Source organism: Euleptes europaea, chromosome 1, assembly GCF_029931775.1.
Source record: "Euleptes europaea isolate rEulEur1 chromosome 1, rEulEur1.hap1, whole genome shotgun sequence".
In the NCBI taxonomy this organism is placed as follows: Eukaryota; Metazoa; Chordata; class Lepidosauria; order Squamata; family Sphaerodactylidae; genus Euleptes; species Euleptes europaea.
Window position 1 is genome coordinate 43,370,303 of NC_079312.1, and position 15,642 is coordinate 43,385,944.

A 15,642-nucleotide genomic window follows, 5' to 3' on the forward strand; every position below is an offset into this window, starting at 1 on the left:
TTTATCATAATTATATTTCACCCCGTACTTCCTTCGTTTCATGGCCCTGTGACTGGGCCAGCTACATTATCAGCATACTGAACACCTCCCAAAAACGTATACTGCAATATAATTTCGTTGATCTTCAGGTTGCTACAAGACTCGAGTTTATTTTTGTTGCCACCAGTGTGGGGCATTCGTCGAGGGGCCACAAGATGAGCCTCCCTCGGAAGTTATACTTTCTTCATCACGATGGGTAGCCATGTTAGTCTGTCACTAGCAGGAGAAAAAAGCAAGATTCCAGTAGCACCTTGTGTGTGTGTGTGTTAAGTGCCGTCAAGTAGCTTCCGACTCATGGCGACCCTATGAATGAAAGTCCTCCAAAATATCCTATCTTTGACAGCCTTGTTCAGATCTTGCAAACTGAAGGCTGTGGCTTCCTTTATTGAGTCCATCCATCTCTTGTTGGGTCTTCCTCTTTTCCTGCTGCCCTCCACTTTTCCTAGCATGACTGTCTTTTCCAGTGACTCTTGTCGTCTCATGACATGACCAAAATACGACAGCCTCAGTTTAGTCATTTTAGCTTCTAGGGTCAGTTCAGGCTTGATTTGATCTATAACCCACTGATTTGTTTTTTTGGCAGTCCACAGAATCTATAAAGTAGCACCTTAAAGACTATCAAAATTTCTGGCCGGGTATGAGCTTTTGTGAGCCACAGCTCATACCCTACCAGAAATGTTATTAGTCTATAAGGTGCTCCTGGACTCTTGCTCTTTTCTACTGATAATTTCTTCATGTCTCTGAAGAAGTGAGCTGCGGCTCACGAAAGCTCATACACCCTGCCAGAAATTTTGTTAAGTCTTAAAGGTGCTCTTGGACTCTTGTGAGTTTTTCACGCTTTTCGGTCGTTCAGGAAGTGACTGCGAAGCCGGCCCATACCTGCTTCGCATTTCTTAAGAGCCCCTTTAACGCGACCATTTGCGTTTGCTCTGCCCCCGCTCGGAAGAATCCCCTCAAGGAAGCATGTAAAATCACAGCCGTTGTGAGCTACACAAACGGCGCTTGCTAACGGCCACGCAAACGGGTGAGTGGAGGGGGTGGAATTTCTCCTTTTACATTGTAAAGGTCGCATTAAAAAAACAAACAAACAGAGCTTTGAGCGAGCTTCACAATTGACCCTACATAAACGGCCTGGCTCGTTTCCACTGATAATCTCTTCCCGTCTCTGAACAAGAGAGCTGTGGCTCACGAAAGCTCAAACACCCTGCCAGAAATTGTGCGGGCCTTTAAGGCAGGACTGGACTCTTGCTCTTTCCTCCATGCGCGAGGCAGCACAGGGGTCGCGCTGCTCCAGTCGACCGAGGGACGGCCAGGGAAGGCGACGACCGAAGAAAGCACCGCCGCTGACATGAATGGAAGCAGCGCCCAATGGGCGTGCGCGCGTGCGTCACGCAGTCAACATAGTAGCGTCGTCACTCCGCCTCCTCCCCCCCCCCGCCTGCATCTGATGCACAGACTGCAACTGAGAGGAGACCGGCGGCGCCTCAGCCGGCGCGTGACCCAATCAGGAGTGGGCGGGGCGTGGGCGGGGCGTGGGCGGGGCCCGCCCCAGGACCTCCTCCCAGCCGGGCTTCCACGCTCCGCCCGCTCCTCCCGCCCTCGCCTCCTCAGCCTTCCTTTGACGTCAGCGACGATGGCCACGCCCCTCCGCTCTCCCCCCCCTCGCGGAGCGCGCCCCCGCCGCGGCGGGAAGAGCACGGACGCGTCGCGCTTGCGAGCGTGCCCCCGGGAGCGCGCACGGCGACGGCTCCGGCGCCATGTTGGGAGGTTGCTGAGCCCGGCCGCCGGGGGACTCTCCGTCTCTCTGTGTCCTCGCTCCCTCGGCTGCCTGTTTCCTGTGAGGGCCCGGGCGGCAGGCGGGAGGAGGAGGAGGAGGAGGTGGGGGGAGGCGGCAGCAGCGGGGGTAGCGGCGGACCATGGATGTCGAGAGGCTGCAGGAGGCGCTGAAAGGTGGAGGCTCTGTGGCGGGGTGGGTGGGGGGTTACTCCGAGGTCAGGGGGGGGGGGAGGCCGCCGGCCTTGGGTGTGTGTGTGTGTGGGGGGGATGATGAGGAAGAAAGGGGCCCGGCCTCCTTGGTCTGTGGAAGCCCCCTATGAGGGTCTAGGGGTCCCTTCTGTGAGGGGAAGAGACTGAGGTGGGGGCGGGAAGGGGAAGGGGACACGTTTATTTGCGCGGGTGTAAAAAAGCTTGGGGCCGAGGGTCGATGGAGACCGTTCCTCTTCCTCCTCCCCCACCCCCCAACCCCGACAGAGCCTGAGCAATTTGAGGCCCTGTACTTTGTGCCCCGGAGTGCCTGTGGTGGTTAGGGGGCAGAGCACCCTAGTACTGGCCCCTCCCCCGGGTTTTTTTTTTTAACCTGCCTTCCATACCATCTATCTCCCACCTTCCCTCAGGAGCTCCTTCTCATTCGTCAACATTGCCTGCATTTTCCCAGGCTCTGTGTTCCCTTTTAATCCCCATTCTCTTGTCTATTTCCTGTTACTCTTTCCTCCCACATAACACTGGTTCCCCACCTGGAGCCATGGGCTGCAGCTTTACTGGCTGTCCAGCCTGAGGCGGGTGGTGTCATGGTAGAAACCAGTTTTGAAGAAGACTTTGGAAGTAAACTTCCCATCGATTCCCTCTTATTTGGTGGCCTGTAGAGGCCTGGTCTGGGTTACGGGTGCATGTGTGGTCCTTCGTTTGTAGAATGTGGGGAAGTGGGGAGGTGTGAAAAGGCAGGGTTTTAATGTAGAGTGAGTGCTTTCAATAATTTTATTCTTTCTTTGCAGATTTTGAAAAGAGGGGGAAGAAGGAAGTGTGTCCAGTACTGGATCAGTTTCTTTGTCATGTTGCCAAGACTGGAGAAACAATGTGAGTGGTTTTTAACTGACAGTGAAAAGTTTTTATTGTGTTTTATTAAGTACTGTTTTTGCCAGTGTTTCTCAAGCTTTTCTGTTCTAATCATTCCTTTTCCGATTTAAAGCTGGTGCACTTATACCTGCTTTATAAATAGATTTTGAGGGTGATCATAATGCTTTCTAGGGTTGCTGACTAGCTCATACTAAAGTCAGAAAGTTATTTTTCTTTTAGGGATTTCTATACTGTTGGTCCCTGATTACATAAGCTGAACCTGAGAAAAATATTGTTTATATTGGAGGGATTGAAATGTTAAGTGATTATTGGAGCTCTGGGAGAGCGGGATAGAAGTAGAATAAAATAAGTAAATAAATTATTCTTTCAACATTTTGCTAGGCCTCATTCCTTCCATATTCATCTAACACTCTCCCACATCACTAGACTGTTCTGGTCTTCTGATCTGACGAGTCCTTGCATATGACAGTGAGACTTGTTTGTTTACACTCTCCCATTTTCCAATGCATATTTGCCATGTCAGTATAAAGAAATGGTGGGCATGGCTTTGGTCTGTTGCTTCTTGGGCAATGGTGGAGCACTGCAGAATGCATTTAGTAATAAAGTGTGCAAGAGGAGAAGTAAACAGGAGCCTGACCAAACTCACAGGTATTTCTTCTTCTCTCCTGTTGTGCCATCCCTGCTGCTTGGCACTTCGGTTACTTGTGTCTCCGCATGAAATAACAGTTAGCTGTGTTGATTTGTAAAGTGTTGTATTGGTCTTTACTTCTTTGTTTGAATTTCTAGTTCTCTGACTTTCTTTATTGATTCGTGATTTAGTGGGAAGGGTCTCTGGCTTGCACTACTAGTGAGGAATCATTTTCTGGCTTCCTTTATAATGGGGGGTAATGCATTTACATGTAAGAGGAATGTCAGTGTGCTTTGTTCGTTTAGAGTTTACAGTTAACTCCTGTTCATTGTGTGATTTTGCTTTTTTAGGATGATTCAAATGATTCAGCACAGCAAGAACAAAACCTTGTATGTTCTAGTGTATTATAAAGCTAAATAACAAAAAAAAGTTATATTTGTGCATTTAAAAATATGTTTATTGGTTGAACCAGTCTTAATCTTTGCACACTAGAGTTTTTTAAATAAGTGGCACAAGATCAGTTTAACCTGACATTGGCAGTAACATATATAACACCTTACAACAAACGTAGATGAACATTTTCCAGTATTTAATTGTAATCTTCGTTAACAGAACATTCATACTTTGTTTTACTAGCAAAATAGATTTTATTTGGTTTGTTGTTTATAATTTAGGTAACTGTAAATTGGCTGGGATCCTATACTTTCCATCCACTTGCACAGCTCTTTGTCTGTTATGGAGGCAGTACTCCAACACACAGCACATTCCTCTGATACTAGCTGCTTTCTGCTCTACTGGTCTTGCATGAGCAGAAAGTGCTTAGTGCTGGACGAATGTATTCCTTAATAGAGGACAGCACTATAGAAGCAAGGTATAGGACCTAAGCTTCTGTTATTTATTTGAGTAAGTGTGGCAGCAATGTTTTCAGGGGTATTTTAAGTGTATTTTTATAAATATCAGTATGTAAATTTAAAGGTTTGTCATAGAAAAACACTTGTTAAAATTCTTGTGGGTTTTACTTGAGTTGGGTGTCTGCTAATGAGATTTTCAATGCTTTATTTAAAAGAAAAACGTAGGGATTTCTTTATAGGGGATTCCAGTTTTGAGAAAGCCTGGTCCTTATTTTACTATCAAAACGAACCATGTAAGCAGTACAGCCATTTGGAATACAAGGTCAGCAATGGATCATAACCATGCTGTGTAATACTCAACTGAATGGTTAATGGACAGATGTATACCCCATATTTATTTCTCCTAATATTTCCTCAAAAAGATAAGCTGTTGGTTTCTGTGCACATTGATGTTTAGCCTTTTTCACATATTAAGCTAGGAACAATTTGAATTCACTTGGTGGGTAATTCTGTTAGCTATAGTAGATAAATAGGATAATACAAAGCAGGAGAACTGTAAGGACTCAAGATGCTGTGTGGCAGCATCTCATTTTGCTATTGCCTTCTAGTTCCTCTTCCCCATCCCTGAAAGCCCCTATACCCTCTCCCATTTTCCTGCTTCCTTCTCTCCTTCCCACCAACTAATCAACCTCCCTTTATTTGCTCGCCTGTCTTTAGCTTTCTCTCCTTCCCCTTCTCTGGCTGCTTCTCCCAGGGAAAACTATGACCCAGTTGCATGGTGCCAGCCACCGAGGCCAGATGTGCAGTGGTGAAATCACAACAACTTGTGGGGGGCACATTTCCCCCTCTAACCCCTTCCAACCACTATTTCCTCTTTCCTGGCAATCTTTTCCAGCTTCTTTCTCACCTGCCAACAAATCAGCCTTTTATCAGCCTCCCAACTTCAGCTATATATATTTACTTCATTTATTCCTCACCTTTCTCCACAGTGGGGATCCAAAGCAGGTTACATCATTCTCCTGTCCTCCATTTTATTCTCACAGCAATCCTGTAAGGTAATTTAGTCTGTGTGTGTGACTGGCCCAAGGCAGATGGAGGGTTTGACTTAGGGAGTCCCATGAAACTAACCACCACACCGGATTTTATGGGGTGGCTCCTGTTGAACAGTAGCAAGAATCCAGGCCTGCGTAAGTCATGCAATTTGTGTGGCAGCAAGTCACCTGGTGGTTGCAGCTGTCCCTGACCCTGATGAATCCTCCCTTAAAGCCCAAAACAGCTTGAAAAGGGTCCTGCCTTTACTAATAGAAACATAGTCTTGAATACTGTTGTGGTTAAAAATATTGTCGAAGGCTTTCACGGTCAGAGTTCATTGGTTCTTGTGGGTTATCCGGGCTGTGTAACTGTGGTCTTGGTATTTTCTTTCCTGACGTTTCGCCAGCAGCTGTGGCAGGCATCTTCAGAGGAGTAACACTGAAGGACAGTGTCTCTCAGTGTCAAGTGTGTAGGAAGAGTAATATAAAGTCAGAAAGACTGTTGTGGTTGCCTAGCAATGGCCTTTGAAGCCATCTTTCGTAAACCTATAGGTGTTTTTAACCCCCAATGTGTTTATCTCTGCAAACCTGGGACTTCTCTCAGCTTTCTAGAAAACCCTCATTTGTGTGTCCATGGCCCCAATCTACAGATTTAAGTATCCGTGATTGGGGCCACATTGAGAATTACATACCCATATATCCTCGGGTATAAGCCGGCCCGAGTATAAGCCGACCCCCCAAATTTGAGGCCAGAAAAGGGAATTTCTTATTGACCCGCGTATAAGCCGTGGGTCAATAAGAAATTCCCTTTACCGGCAATGCTGCGCTCTAAAATGGCGGCCACCATTTTAGAGCGCAGGGGCCCTGCCCCAGGTCGCCCTCCTGCCGACCTCCCGGGCCCTCCCGACCCACCCCGACCCCAGTGCCATCCAAAGGGGGGAGGGGGAAGAGCCCCTGAACCCCCTACTCACCCGGAGAGACGGCGAATCGGCGGCGGCGCGGCCTTCCTGGGTCGGCAGGAGGCCCCTCCAGGCCGCTGCCGGCCGGAGGAAGGCGCCCGGGTGCGTGGGCGGCGGTGGTGCGGCCGGCAGGGGCCTCCTGCCGGCCCAGGAAGACTGCTGCCGGCCGGGGAAAGGTGCGCGTGGGCGGCAGCGGCGCGGCCGGCAGGGGCCTCCTGCCGGCCCAGGAAGACTGCTGCCGGCCGGGGAAAGTTGAGCTGGCGATGGCGGCGGTGATGGCGGTAAGTTCCCCCCTCCCCTACCGTATTGACCCGCGTATAAGCCGAGTTCGGCTTTTTCAGCCCTTTTTTTGGGCTGAAAAACTTGGCTTATACGGGAGTATATACGGTATGTTGATATAACCTGTTTACCTCTCAATACTGAACAAATTTAGTTGCCAGAAGTACAATTGAAGTATGTTTAGGAGTGCAAGTTTAATTTGTATGCTCTAAGAATCCTATGGCTTAAAGGATAATATATAAAATTTTTGTTGAATAAAAAGTTTACGTGTGTGTTTGTGCTGTATTCTGTAAACATCATTTAGCTTTAGTAGCATAAATAACTTTGCATCCTTTGCATGGCAAGCAGTGCTGAATCATCCTGTTCTGATTCATAGAAGAATAAACTTATGCACGGTCTCTTTATTTTTAGAAAGAAGGATATGTTTAGCATTAAGTATGTTCCCCTGGCTGATAGGCACTCATGTAATGTGGTTGTCTGTGGCCCTGCATGCAATCTGATGTGGTATAGCTGTGCTTTGGAAGGGGAACGGATTCAGCATATGCTGAAGTTGGGACTCTTCAGTACTGGTCCTGTGATGTTTTATGGTCTAATTCTTGTTGGTGTGGTGTCACTGTGTCTAGTTGTTTTAGTCTGAGGGTTGAGGCTCAGATGATTGAGTAGTCTCCATAAAAAAAGGTGCCAGTTGCCTTATCTTCATGTTGACCTATGTGTGCTGTATATTGCTAATTATTAGGACCTGATTGTGTAGCAATATCTGTCATCTTCGGCCCCTGCCAAACAACAGGCTAGCCTGATCTCGTCAGATCTCAGAAGCGAAGCAGGGTTAGCCCTGGTTAGTATTGGGATGGGAGACCACCAAGGAATACCAGGGCTGCTGTGTAGAGGAAGGAACTGGCAAACCACCTCTGTTAGTCTCTTGCCATGAAAACCCCAAAAAGGGGTCGCCATAAGTCGGCTGCGACTTGACGGCACTTTACACACACACACACACACACACAGAAAGTGTTAGCTCCCTCTATTCAGGCTAGCAGCCCACCTACCTGTACGTTCACTTATAGAAGTCATTTATAGAACATTGATGGCCAGCAAAAGGAATGGGGACCAGTTAAAACCAGCACTGTTTGGTCTTCTGGAAATTATTTTCATTCATCATAGGTGACCATGTGAGTGACTGTTTATAAGCCTGTGTTTATTGTGACTCAGAGAATGACCTTCCTTCCAAGAGATCATTTGTTCAGATCTCACTGCAGCCACAAACTACATGACCTTAGGCAAATTACTCTTCTTCTGACCAGTCCTCCAACTGCAATATTGGAATAAAATGTAGCCTACTGTATAGGGCAGGGGTGGGAACCTTTTTTCCGCCAAGGGCCATTTGGATATTTATAACATCATACAAAATTATCAACTTAAAAATTATCCGACCAAGCCCCAAGCAGGCAGCTGCCCCAGATGAACCATCCTCGGGCAGGCAGGCATCCAACTGGTGGCACAGGATGGTTTGTTGCACCAGCCAGGCATAGCCATCCACCCACACACCAGAGTTGCTCCTGCTCTGCATAGTCGGGGCTGGATTCTACAGCCGGCTCCTGTTGCCTCCGCCTGCAGGAGTAAAATGAGGACACGCTGGCTAAGAACAACCCCCCCCCCTGCATTCTGGCCCTGTCCCCTTTAACCCCTCCATTGTCGCCACTTCCACCCTCTTGTAGTAAATAGAGAATACGTTTCTCCATGGTCCGGGTGGGAAAGGGTTAACACAGTTCCTTGGGCGGTCCTAGCAGCTCCATAGCTAACAGCTCTTCTGCAAGAGGGAAAAAAGGTTCCTTTTCTGGGCAAAACAAACTCACATCTGCCTTGAATAGAGGCTATTCCTGTCCACGGGAGGGGGTGGATCTCCAGTCTTAGATCCTTCTGAGCTAGAGATCTGCCAGGACCCACGAAGGGCCAGACCAAATGATTTCACAGGCCTTAAATGGCCTCCAGGCCTGATGTCAGTTCCCCACCCCGATATAGGGCTATTGCAGGAATTCCTTTGTGTGCCTGTACAGTGTTTTGAACACTGAAGGTGCTATATAAATAAAAGCTTAGTATTTTGACAAGTGTCTTGCTAAATATTTCCAAATAGCTGAAGATTTTATGAACAAGTTAATATACAGGACTTCAGCTCAGTCATATGAATGTGTATTTTCTGAATGCCTGTACCTTATTATCATTTTATATTTACCTAGCATTTCACGTGCACTTTGGAGAGAGAGGTGTACTTTGGGAGAGTGCAGGCACACAGTAATAGGAAATACTTTTTTTTTAAAGGAAAACCCAGAGGATGAGGGGTGGGGATTGTTTCATATGTATCACTGGCATTTCCCTTGTATAAATTAGTTGTGAAAAATTCCCAGGGTGCTTTTGAAGGTTAAAGAGGCTGGTAGTTAAAAGCATCTTCTGGGAAAGAAGGGGGAGAAATGTTGGTATGGAATTAAACTGCTGAAGAGACAAGATGAAAGTTGATTGGATTTAAACACTGACTGCCTGTTTTGGCAGTGGAAAAAGTACTACACCATAATAATGCTCTGATTGCTGCTGCGGTTCTGTGTTATCAGCGTTTTGGGGTTCTGGCTTGTTTAACATGTAGAAAATAATGATCTAACTTGGAAGTCTGTGCCTTGTAACCAACCATGTTAGGAATCAGTTTCAGATACCATTCTGCTTTGTAAGCAATGCTCAAACTTCCTGTAATTTTAGAGATACTCTAAATGACAATACTTACTGCACAGGACAATTGCTGGGGGTCAAAGAATATAAATGTTAAAGCCCTCTGAATGATAACAGTGTAAATCTTTTCATATATTTTTGTGTTTGGTGCTTCTAGCTATGTAACTTGTTTAGTGGAATACTAGTGTTAAACAAAAACTTCTCTTTGACACGTCTTCCTTTTTGAGAAATTTCCACAAAGTTTGAATCAAGTCCTAGTTCTTACTGAACTACAAAGAGTTGCATGCCTGGACATGAATGTGAGTGAAGTTCTTCTCCAGTTATGTTTCTCTTATAAATGTGTATCTTGCCTGTAGTGTGAACGTTAGCATTCGGAGTAATTTTATTCTTCATTCGTGCTGACTTGTGCTTTTATTCTTTTGTGTTTGTTGAATTTGTGCATGAACTTTGCTCATTGGTCTGGATCCCATCTAAATTCTGTGCATGGAAGCCTGACTCTCCTACCTACCCCCTCCTGCTTTAGCCTGAAATACCCCCTGAAATTCTTCTCTAGGGAAATGGAAAAACCTGAGGCATATGAGGGAGTTGGAGGACAGCCCTGGCTGAGGGAGAATGTGGCAAAGCTCACCCCTCCCATGGTGCTCAAGGGTCTTTTCCGTGGGTCCAAGCTATCCTCATTAGTGTTCCTTTTTCTCCTTCTCCAACATTCGGTCATTTTTGGTCTTATGCTTTAACTTCTTGTGATTAGATCTTGGAACCATGTAACAGAGTTATCAACATTTGCATCTCTGGATGAGTCATAGCAGTGAGACTTTAACTCTCACTCCTTGGTTTACTTAGAATGCCCTTGTCGCCCTGTGTGCCTTTCTTTAGGATACCTGGTGAATTTCTTTCCATGTCAGTCTCTAAAATGTAATTGGTGATAAATCTTCTGCTTTTGTAGGTTTGCCTTTTAAAAATACGGTGTTTCTAAAGCTTAGGTGTGATTGATTGCTTGGAAAAGGGGTCTGCATACAGAGAGATCCCCAGAGAGCTCTGTAGAGACCTGTTTGTCTGCTGTCATTCCTTAGTTTCTCAGCACATGCATGAAGCACAGTGGATGGAAATGCAGTGCCTGCCCGTGCCTTCCATATCCCTGGGTAGGCATATCCGTGCCTACCCATCCCCTTCTTTCTTCACAGTCAAGTTGCATGAATTTTGGGGGATTGTGGAAATAAGGGAGGCATGCACAAATCTCCCAGTCCCTAAACTGAAACAGGTCCAGTGTGTGTGTGTGTGGGTCTTTCTGATATGAGTCATGATACTCAGTATCGTGTTACTTCGTAAGGGGGCTAAAGTATTCTGTCACTATTTTACAATACTTTTTGAGTTTGATTTGGGTGAGTTTATGCACTCCCATTTAGAGGTGGCTTTCATCCATTGAAGTGGTTCAGGGTCCCTGATCAGAGAGAAGCTATAATCATGAGAAAATGGTCATAAAATATTAATTTAGTCATAAGGATAGTATCCACAACTTACTGGTAATAGTATGGAATAACACCACTTTCTAGTCCATCCGTCTGTCTTTGCAGAGGTTTGTTGGCATTTGTTCCAGCACCTGTATATCTGTGTACCAACCTTTACCACATTAGTCCAGAATTTGTGCCCAGAAAAAGCAGCGGTGCTTATTTATTTTCAACACACTTTGAAATAGCTTTTTTTTAAGTATTAAAATTCCTGTAACAGCATAGGTTGTGGTAGTCTCAGACAAAATAGTGTCATGCCTTGTGGGACTGAAGAACGGTGCCTATTTGTCTATCAAAATGCATAAAACATATCTTAAAGCCCCCTGGCAAACAAAAATTCAAAATAGCTCTGCTGCTTTGTTCTGCTCTATCTAGTGTATGAGGGACTATGCCTATATGCTGCAGTGATGGAACACATGAAAGCATGAATGGTGTATTTGGAACGTTGGTTCTTATATTTAATTCTTTTCCATGTGTCTGCCTTGAACTTTTAGTGGCCAGTTTTAGACAAATTTTCACTTTGAATCGAATATCCCTTTAAGCTGACAAACTCATAGCAACTTCATTAATCAAATTTCCCTTGTTATCGGCTCCTTTGCAAGCTAATTAAGATACTATTCAGCAACACAGTGGCCTCTCCTGTCAGTATTCTCTCTCTCTCCCCCCCCCCCTCGACACTTCAGAGGTGGCTTGGAAGCAAAGAACTGTGGGATTAAATCACAGATGAAACAATGCAGCATTGTTAGAGCAAAGAGCAGCTTACCATATTCACTAGTTACACTTTAGGCATAACTGATTGTCAAAGTGACCATTTTGTGGCACCAGAGAGAACGATTGAAGGAGATACTTAATCAACTTTGTAATCTTGGAGACTCTACCTTTGCAAAGTATTTGACCGTGTCAACATAGAAGAGATTACAATAGAAATAAGGAATAATGTGAAAGATTAGTTTAAAGAAGATGGCTCAAGTAAGATAATGCCTTAACAACCCCAGCTGATCCAGGAGCTTCATTTTTAATTCAGAGTGACAACCAAACTCAAATGTTGTCTGGTGGAAGCCATCTTACTTACAGGAACAAAAGAGTAGTACAATTTTAAAAGTGGGTGTTTACTTTCAAATGCCAGTGTTAAATAGGTTGTAAGTCTGCTAAACAGAGATACAACATCTTTTAATAATATAATGTAGAAATCTTAAACGTATCACTTATGTTCCCTCAGTTTAGGGATAAATCATGCCTCCTGCAAGCTGCAATGAAGGCAAAGTATGGAAGTGCTGAAAGATTGCCTTTTTCCTTTTGTGTTTCAAAGGCGATTGGGGTTAATCAAGAAACTGAAAAAAGGGTAATTGAGAATTTAGTCTGACTAGAAAGGCTAGACTTGCAGAGTATTGGGACTTAAATGAAATATTTTCTTACTGAGATACAATGGCAGTTTCAAGAGTAGTTAATGGAGCCTTTTGCTATGGTCCTCAATCCGCCTCTTTGTTCTGCCTTTCACAGACTTCTTCTCACATACAAATTTTTTTGCTGTGTGATTGCATCTCTTTTGTTGATGCACACAGCTCTCTGTAGCACTGAAGTGAACTGGAAGCCCTTCTTGCACACTGACGTCATAAGCTTCACCAGGGACTTTAAAGACCAGGCTGTGACTTCAGCTTTGTTATAAAGCTAATCTTCATAATGAATAGAAATATAAAGAATTTCTTGATGGCAAACTAGTTTCTGTTGCTTTGTTTCTGGAGTGATCCATTTAACATATACGATGGCATCCTGATTTTATCCTTATAAGTGGGAAACTTGTTAACCTCTTGTTTACGAAAGGACTGGTCCTTACTGAAATGCAAGGAGCACTTTTAACTTCACTTTATACTATTGGTATAGGTCCAATTGGAGCCCCGTGGCGCAGAGTGGTAAGCTGCAGTACTGCAGTCAAAAGCTCTGCTCACGACCTGGGTTCGATCCTGATGGAAGTTGGTTTCAGGTAGCCGGCTCAAGGTTGACTCAGCCTTTCATCCTTCTGAGGTCGGCAAAATGAGGACCCAGCTTGCTGGGGGTAAAGGGAAGATGACTGGGGAAGGCATGGCAAACCACCCTGTAAACAAAGTCTGCCGAGGAAATGTTGGGATGTGACGTCACCCCATGGGTCAGGAATGACCCGGTGCTTGCACAGGGGACCTTTACTTTTTTATAGGCCCAGTACTTCTCCAGAAGGAATGTAATGTAGAATTACCAAGATATTTTTGTTTCTGATGTATTTTAATTTCACTGTATATTTTTCTGGTTTTACTGCTGTAATACCCAAATTTTACACAGGTGGTAACAGGTTGAAAACAAGAATCCACAAAAATGGTGATCAGTAGCAGCCATATAATTCAGGTTTGGTGGCCACCACTTCTGTCCTCTCCCTGGACTCCAAGCTTGAAGGGGGTGACTCCCCCTTGCAATATTCCTTGTTAGGAAATATTTGTAATACTAGAACAAATTAATGCCATAAACAAGTACGGTAATACTGGTTAGCATTTATTTAGTGTTTTTAGTGTTCCAAGGTTCCTTACTCAGATTACCTTTATAGTTCTTGCAGTCCCCCTGCAAGGTAAATCAAGATTATTTTCCCAATATTGGAAGTTTGAGGGAGAGTGTTAAGGCAAAGGCTGGATTTGAATCAGGGATTTCTGGACATAGTGTTCTTGTCTTAGCCATTATATTGTACCAGTCCTTCAGGGCTACTTGGTTTTCCCCAGGATTATAAAGTATTTCATAGTAAGGCTGAAAAATCCTGCCTGCTTGGTAACACTTCTAAAGTGCAAGGACATAATCTGGATAGAGGAGAGAACATGGCCAAGTGCATGATTTTTTTTTTTTTGTCTGTCACTCACAAGGAAAGGGGTTCCCCAGTGCAAGAAAATGCAAAAGGCATGCATTTCTAGCGGGGGGGATTTGATTTAAATCATGATTTAAAGCACTAGTCAGTAAGACTAGATTTAAATCATGGTTTTCTACATAAACAGCACTTCTCATGATGTTGTCTCATTCGGGCCACCAGGCCTTGCATTTCTTTGCTTCAGTGTTTGCATTTACCCATAGGTAGAGGAACTTCATTAAAATATTCCTAAACTGGGTCTCTCTTACAGCCTGCTGCCATTATAGGTTTTCTCCTCCAGGGAGAGAATAATATGATAAACCTCAGGCTATACACCCAAAAGGGGTCGCCATAGTTGGCTGCAACTTGACGGCACTTTACACACGCACACACGCGCACAAATCCCAAGACTTGTGGAGAATTCTGCTCAAAAGGGTTCACTGTTATTTTTACTGCTTGCCCTTCCCTCCTCACACCCAGCTCCCTGTGCAGAATCAATCTTCTATTCATTGAACTTGAAGCTTAGCACTTAAGAGGTAAGAGGTTGATTCTGTGTACATAGATTTGCAAAGGAGCAATGGGATTAAGATCTTTTTCTCAACTCTGTATGTTTATTTTATAACATTTTTGCTGTGAAGAAGAGGCATGTTATCTCTGCAGACACACATTCAAAGTTTTGAGAACTACAAAACCAAGCATCTGTGATAATATCTTCTGGATAGAAAAATAATCTTACAGAAACCTCTGGAAGAGCATGACATTGTGAATGGATTAATGGAATTCATTTACCAAAAAAATGTAAACATCGTATCAATATACAGCCTCATGCTACATAATTAAAAACTAATCCTTATTTCATGATGAATAACCTTTGGACTATAATACGTGTTAAATAGATAAGTATCTTTAGATAGCCTTTCCCTCAAAAACCATATTATTTTTTAAAAATACGATGTAAAACAATCTGATTTCAATTTTAAACATCTGATGCTTTAGTTTAGGGGTGGGGAACGTCAGGCCAGGGGGCCATTTAAGGTCCGTGAAATCGTTTGGTCTGGCCCTTCGTGGGTCCTGGCAGATCTCTAGCTCAGAAGGATCTAAGCGATTTGCCCCCTCCCGGGGACAGGGATAGCCTCTATTCAAGGCGGATGTGAGTTAGTTTTGCGGAGAAAAGGAACCCTTTTCCCCCTTGCAGGAGAGTCATTAGCTATGGAGCTGCTAGGGCCGCCCAAGAAACTGTGTTAACCCTTTCCCACCCGGGACGTGGAGAAAAGTATTCCCTCTGTACTACAAGAGGGCTGGGGGCAGAAGGTTGGCGAGTGCGCCACTGGTTGGATGCCTGCCTGCTTGCCTGTGGGGGGGGTGTCATCTGGGGCAGCTGCCTGCTTGGCCTTGGTCAGCTAATTTTTAAGTTGATAATTTTGTATGGCCCGCGAATGATGTTATAAATATCCAAATGGCCCTTGGTGGAAAAAAGGTTCCCCACCCCTGCTTTAGTTACTATTTTTTTAAATTGATTTTTATCCACCTTGATTTCTAGGTGTAACATTAGCTTAGGGCAGGGGTCTGCAAACTGCGGCTCCCGAGCTGCATGCGGCTCTTTGGCCCATTGAGTGCTGCTCTCCAAACTTGGTTTGGAGCCCCTGCTCTTGCGCCAGCAGCCGGGCTGCGGAGCTGGCGTGCCTGAGAGAGAGAGAGAGAGAGCTCGAGAGAGCAGGCGAGCGGGGGTGCTGTCTCCCCCCCCCCCGCCGTGGAGAATGGCCAGGTCCCCCTTTCCCTTGCCTTCAATGGTTGGGAGGCTAAAGCCTCCCCTCTAGCCGCACGATTGCTGGGCAGGCGGCTTGGCGGTTCCTGCCCCCCCGCCCGCCTATCAGCTGTTGGGCAGGGAGGGCTTCCTTTGGTAGACTTGGCCTCCGGCTGAGTCC

The 15,642-nt window shown here is 45.2% G+C and overlaps 1 protein-coding gene across 1 annotated transcript in view; it reads left to right on the forward strand.

Annotated features, from left to right (window-relative positions):
- The first annotated feature begins 1,915 nt into the window (after positions 1–1,915).
- The window catches only part of PPP4R2 (protein phosphatase 4 regulatory subunit 2), a 39,061-nt gene continuing 25,334 nt past the window's right edge, over positions 1,916–15,642 (forward strand). Inside the window, exons 1-2 of the mRNA XM_056855705.1 lie at positions 1,916–1,989; positions 2,811–2,892. Of these exons, the coding sequence (XP_056711683.1) occupies positions 1,956–1,989; positions 2,811–2,892 (116 nt within the window). The 5' untranslated portion in view covers positions 1,916–1,955. The remainder of the gene's footprint in view (positions 1,990–2,810; positions 2,893–15,642) is intronic.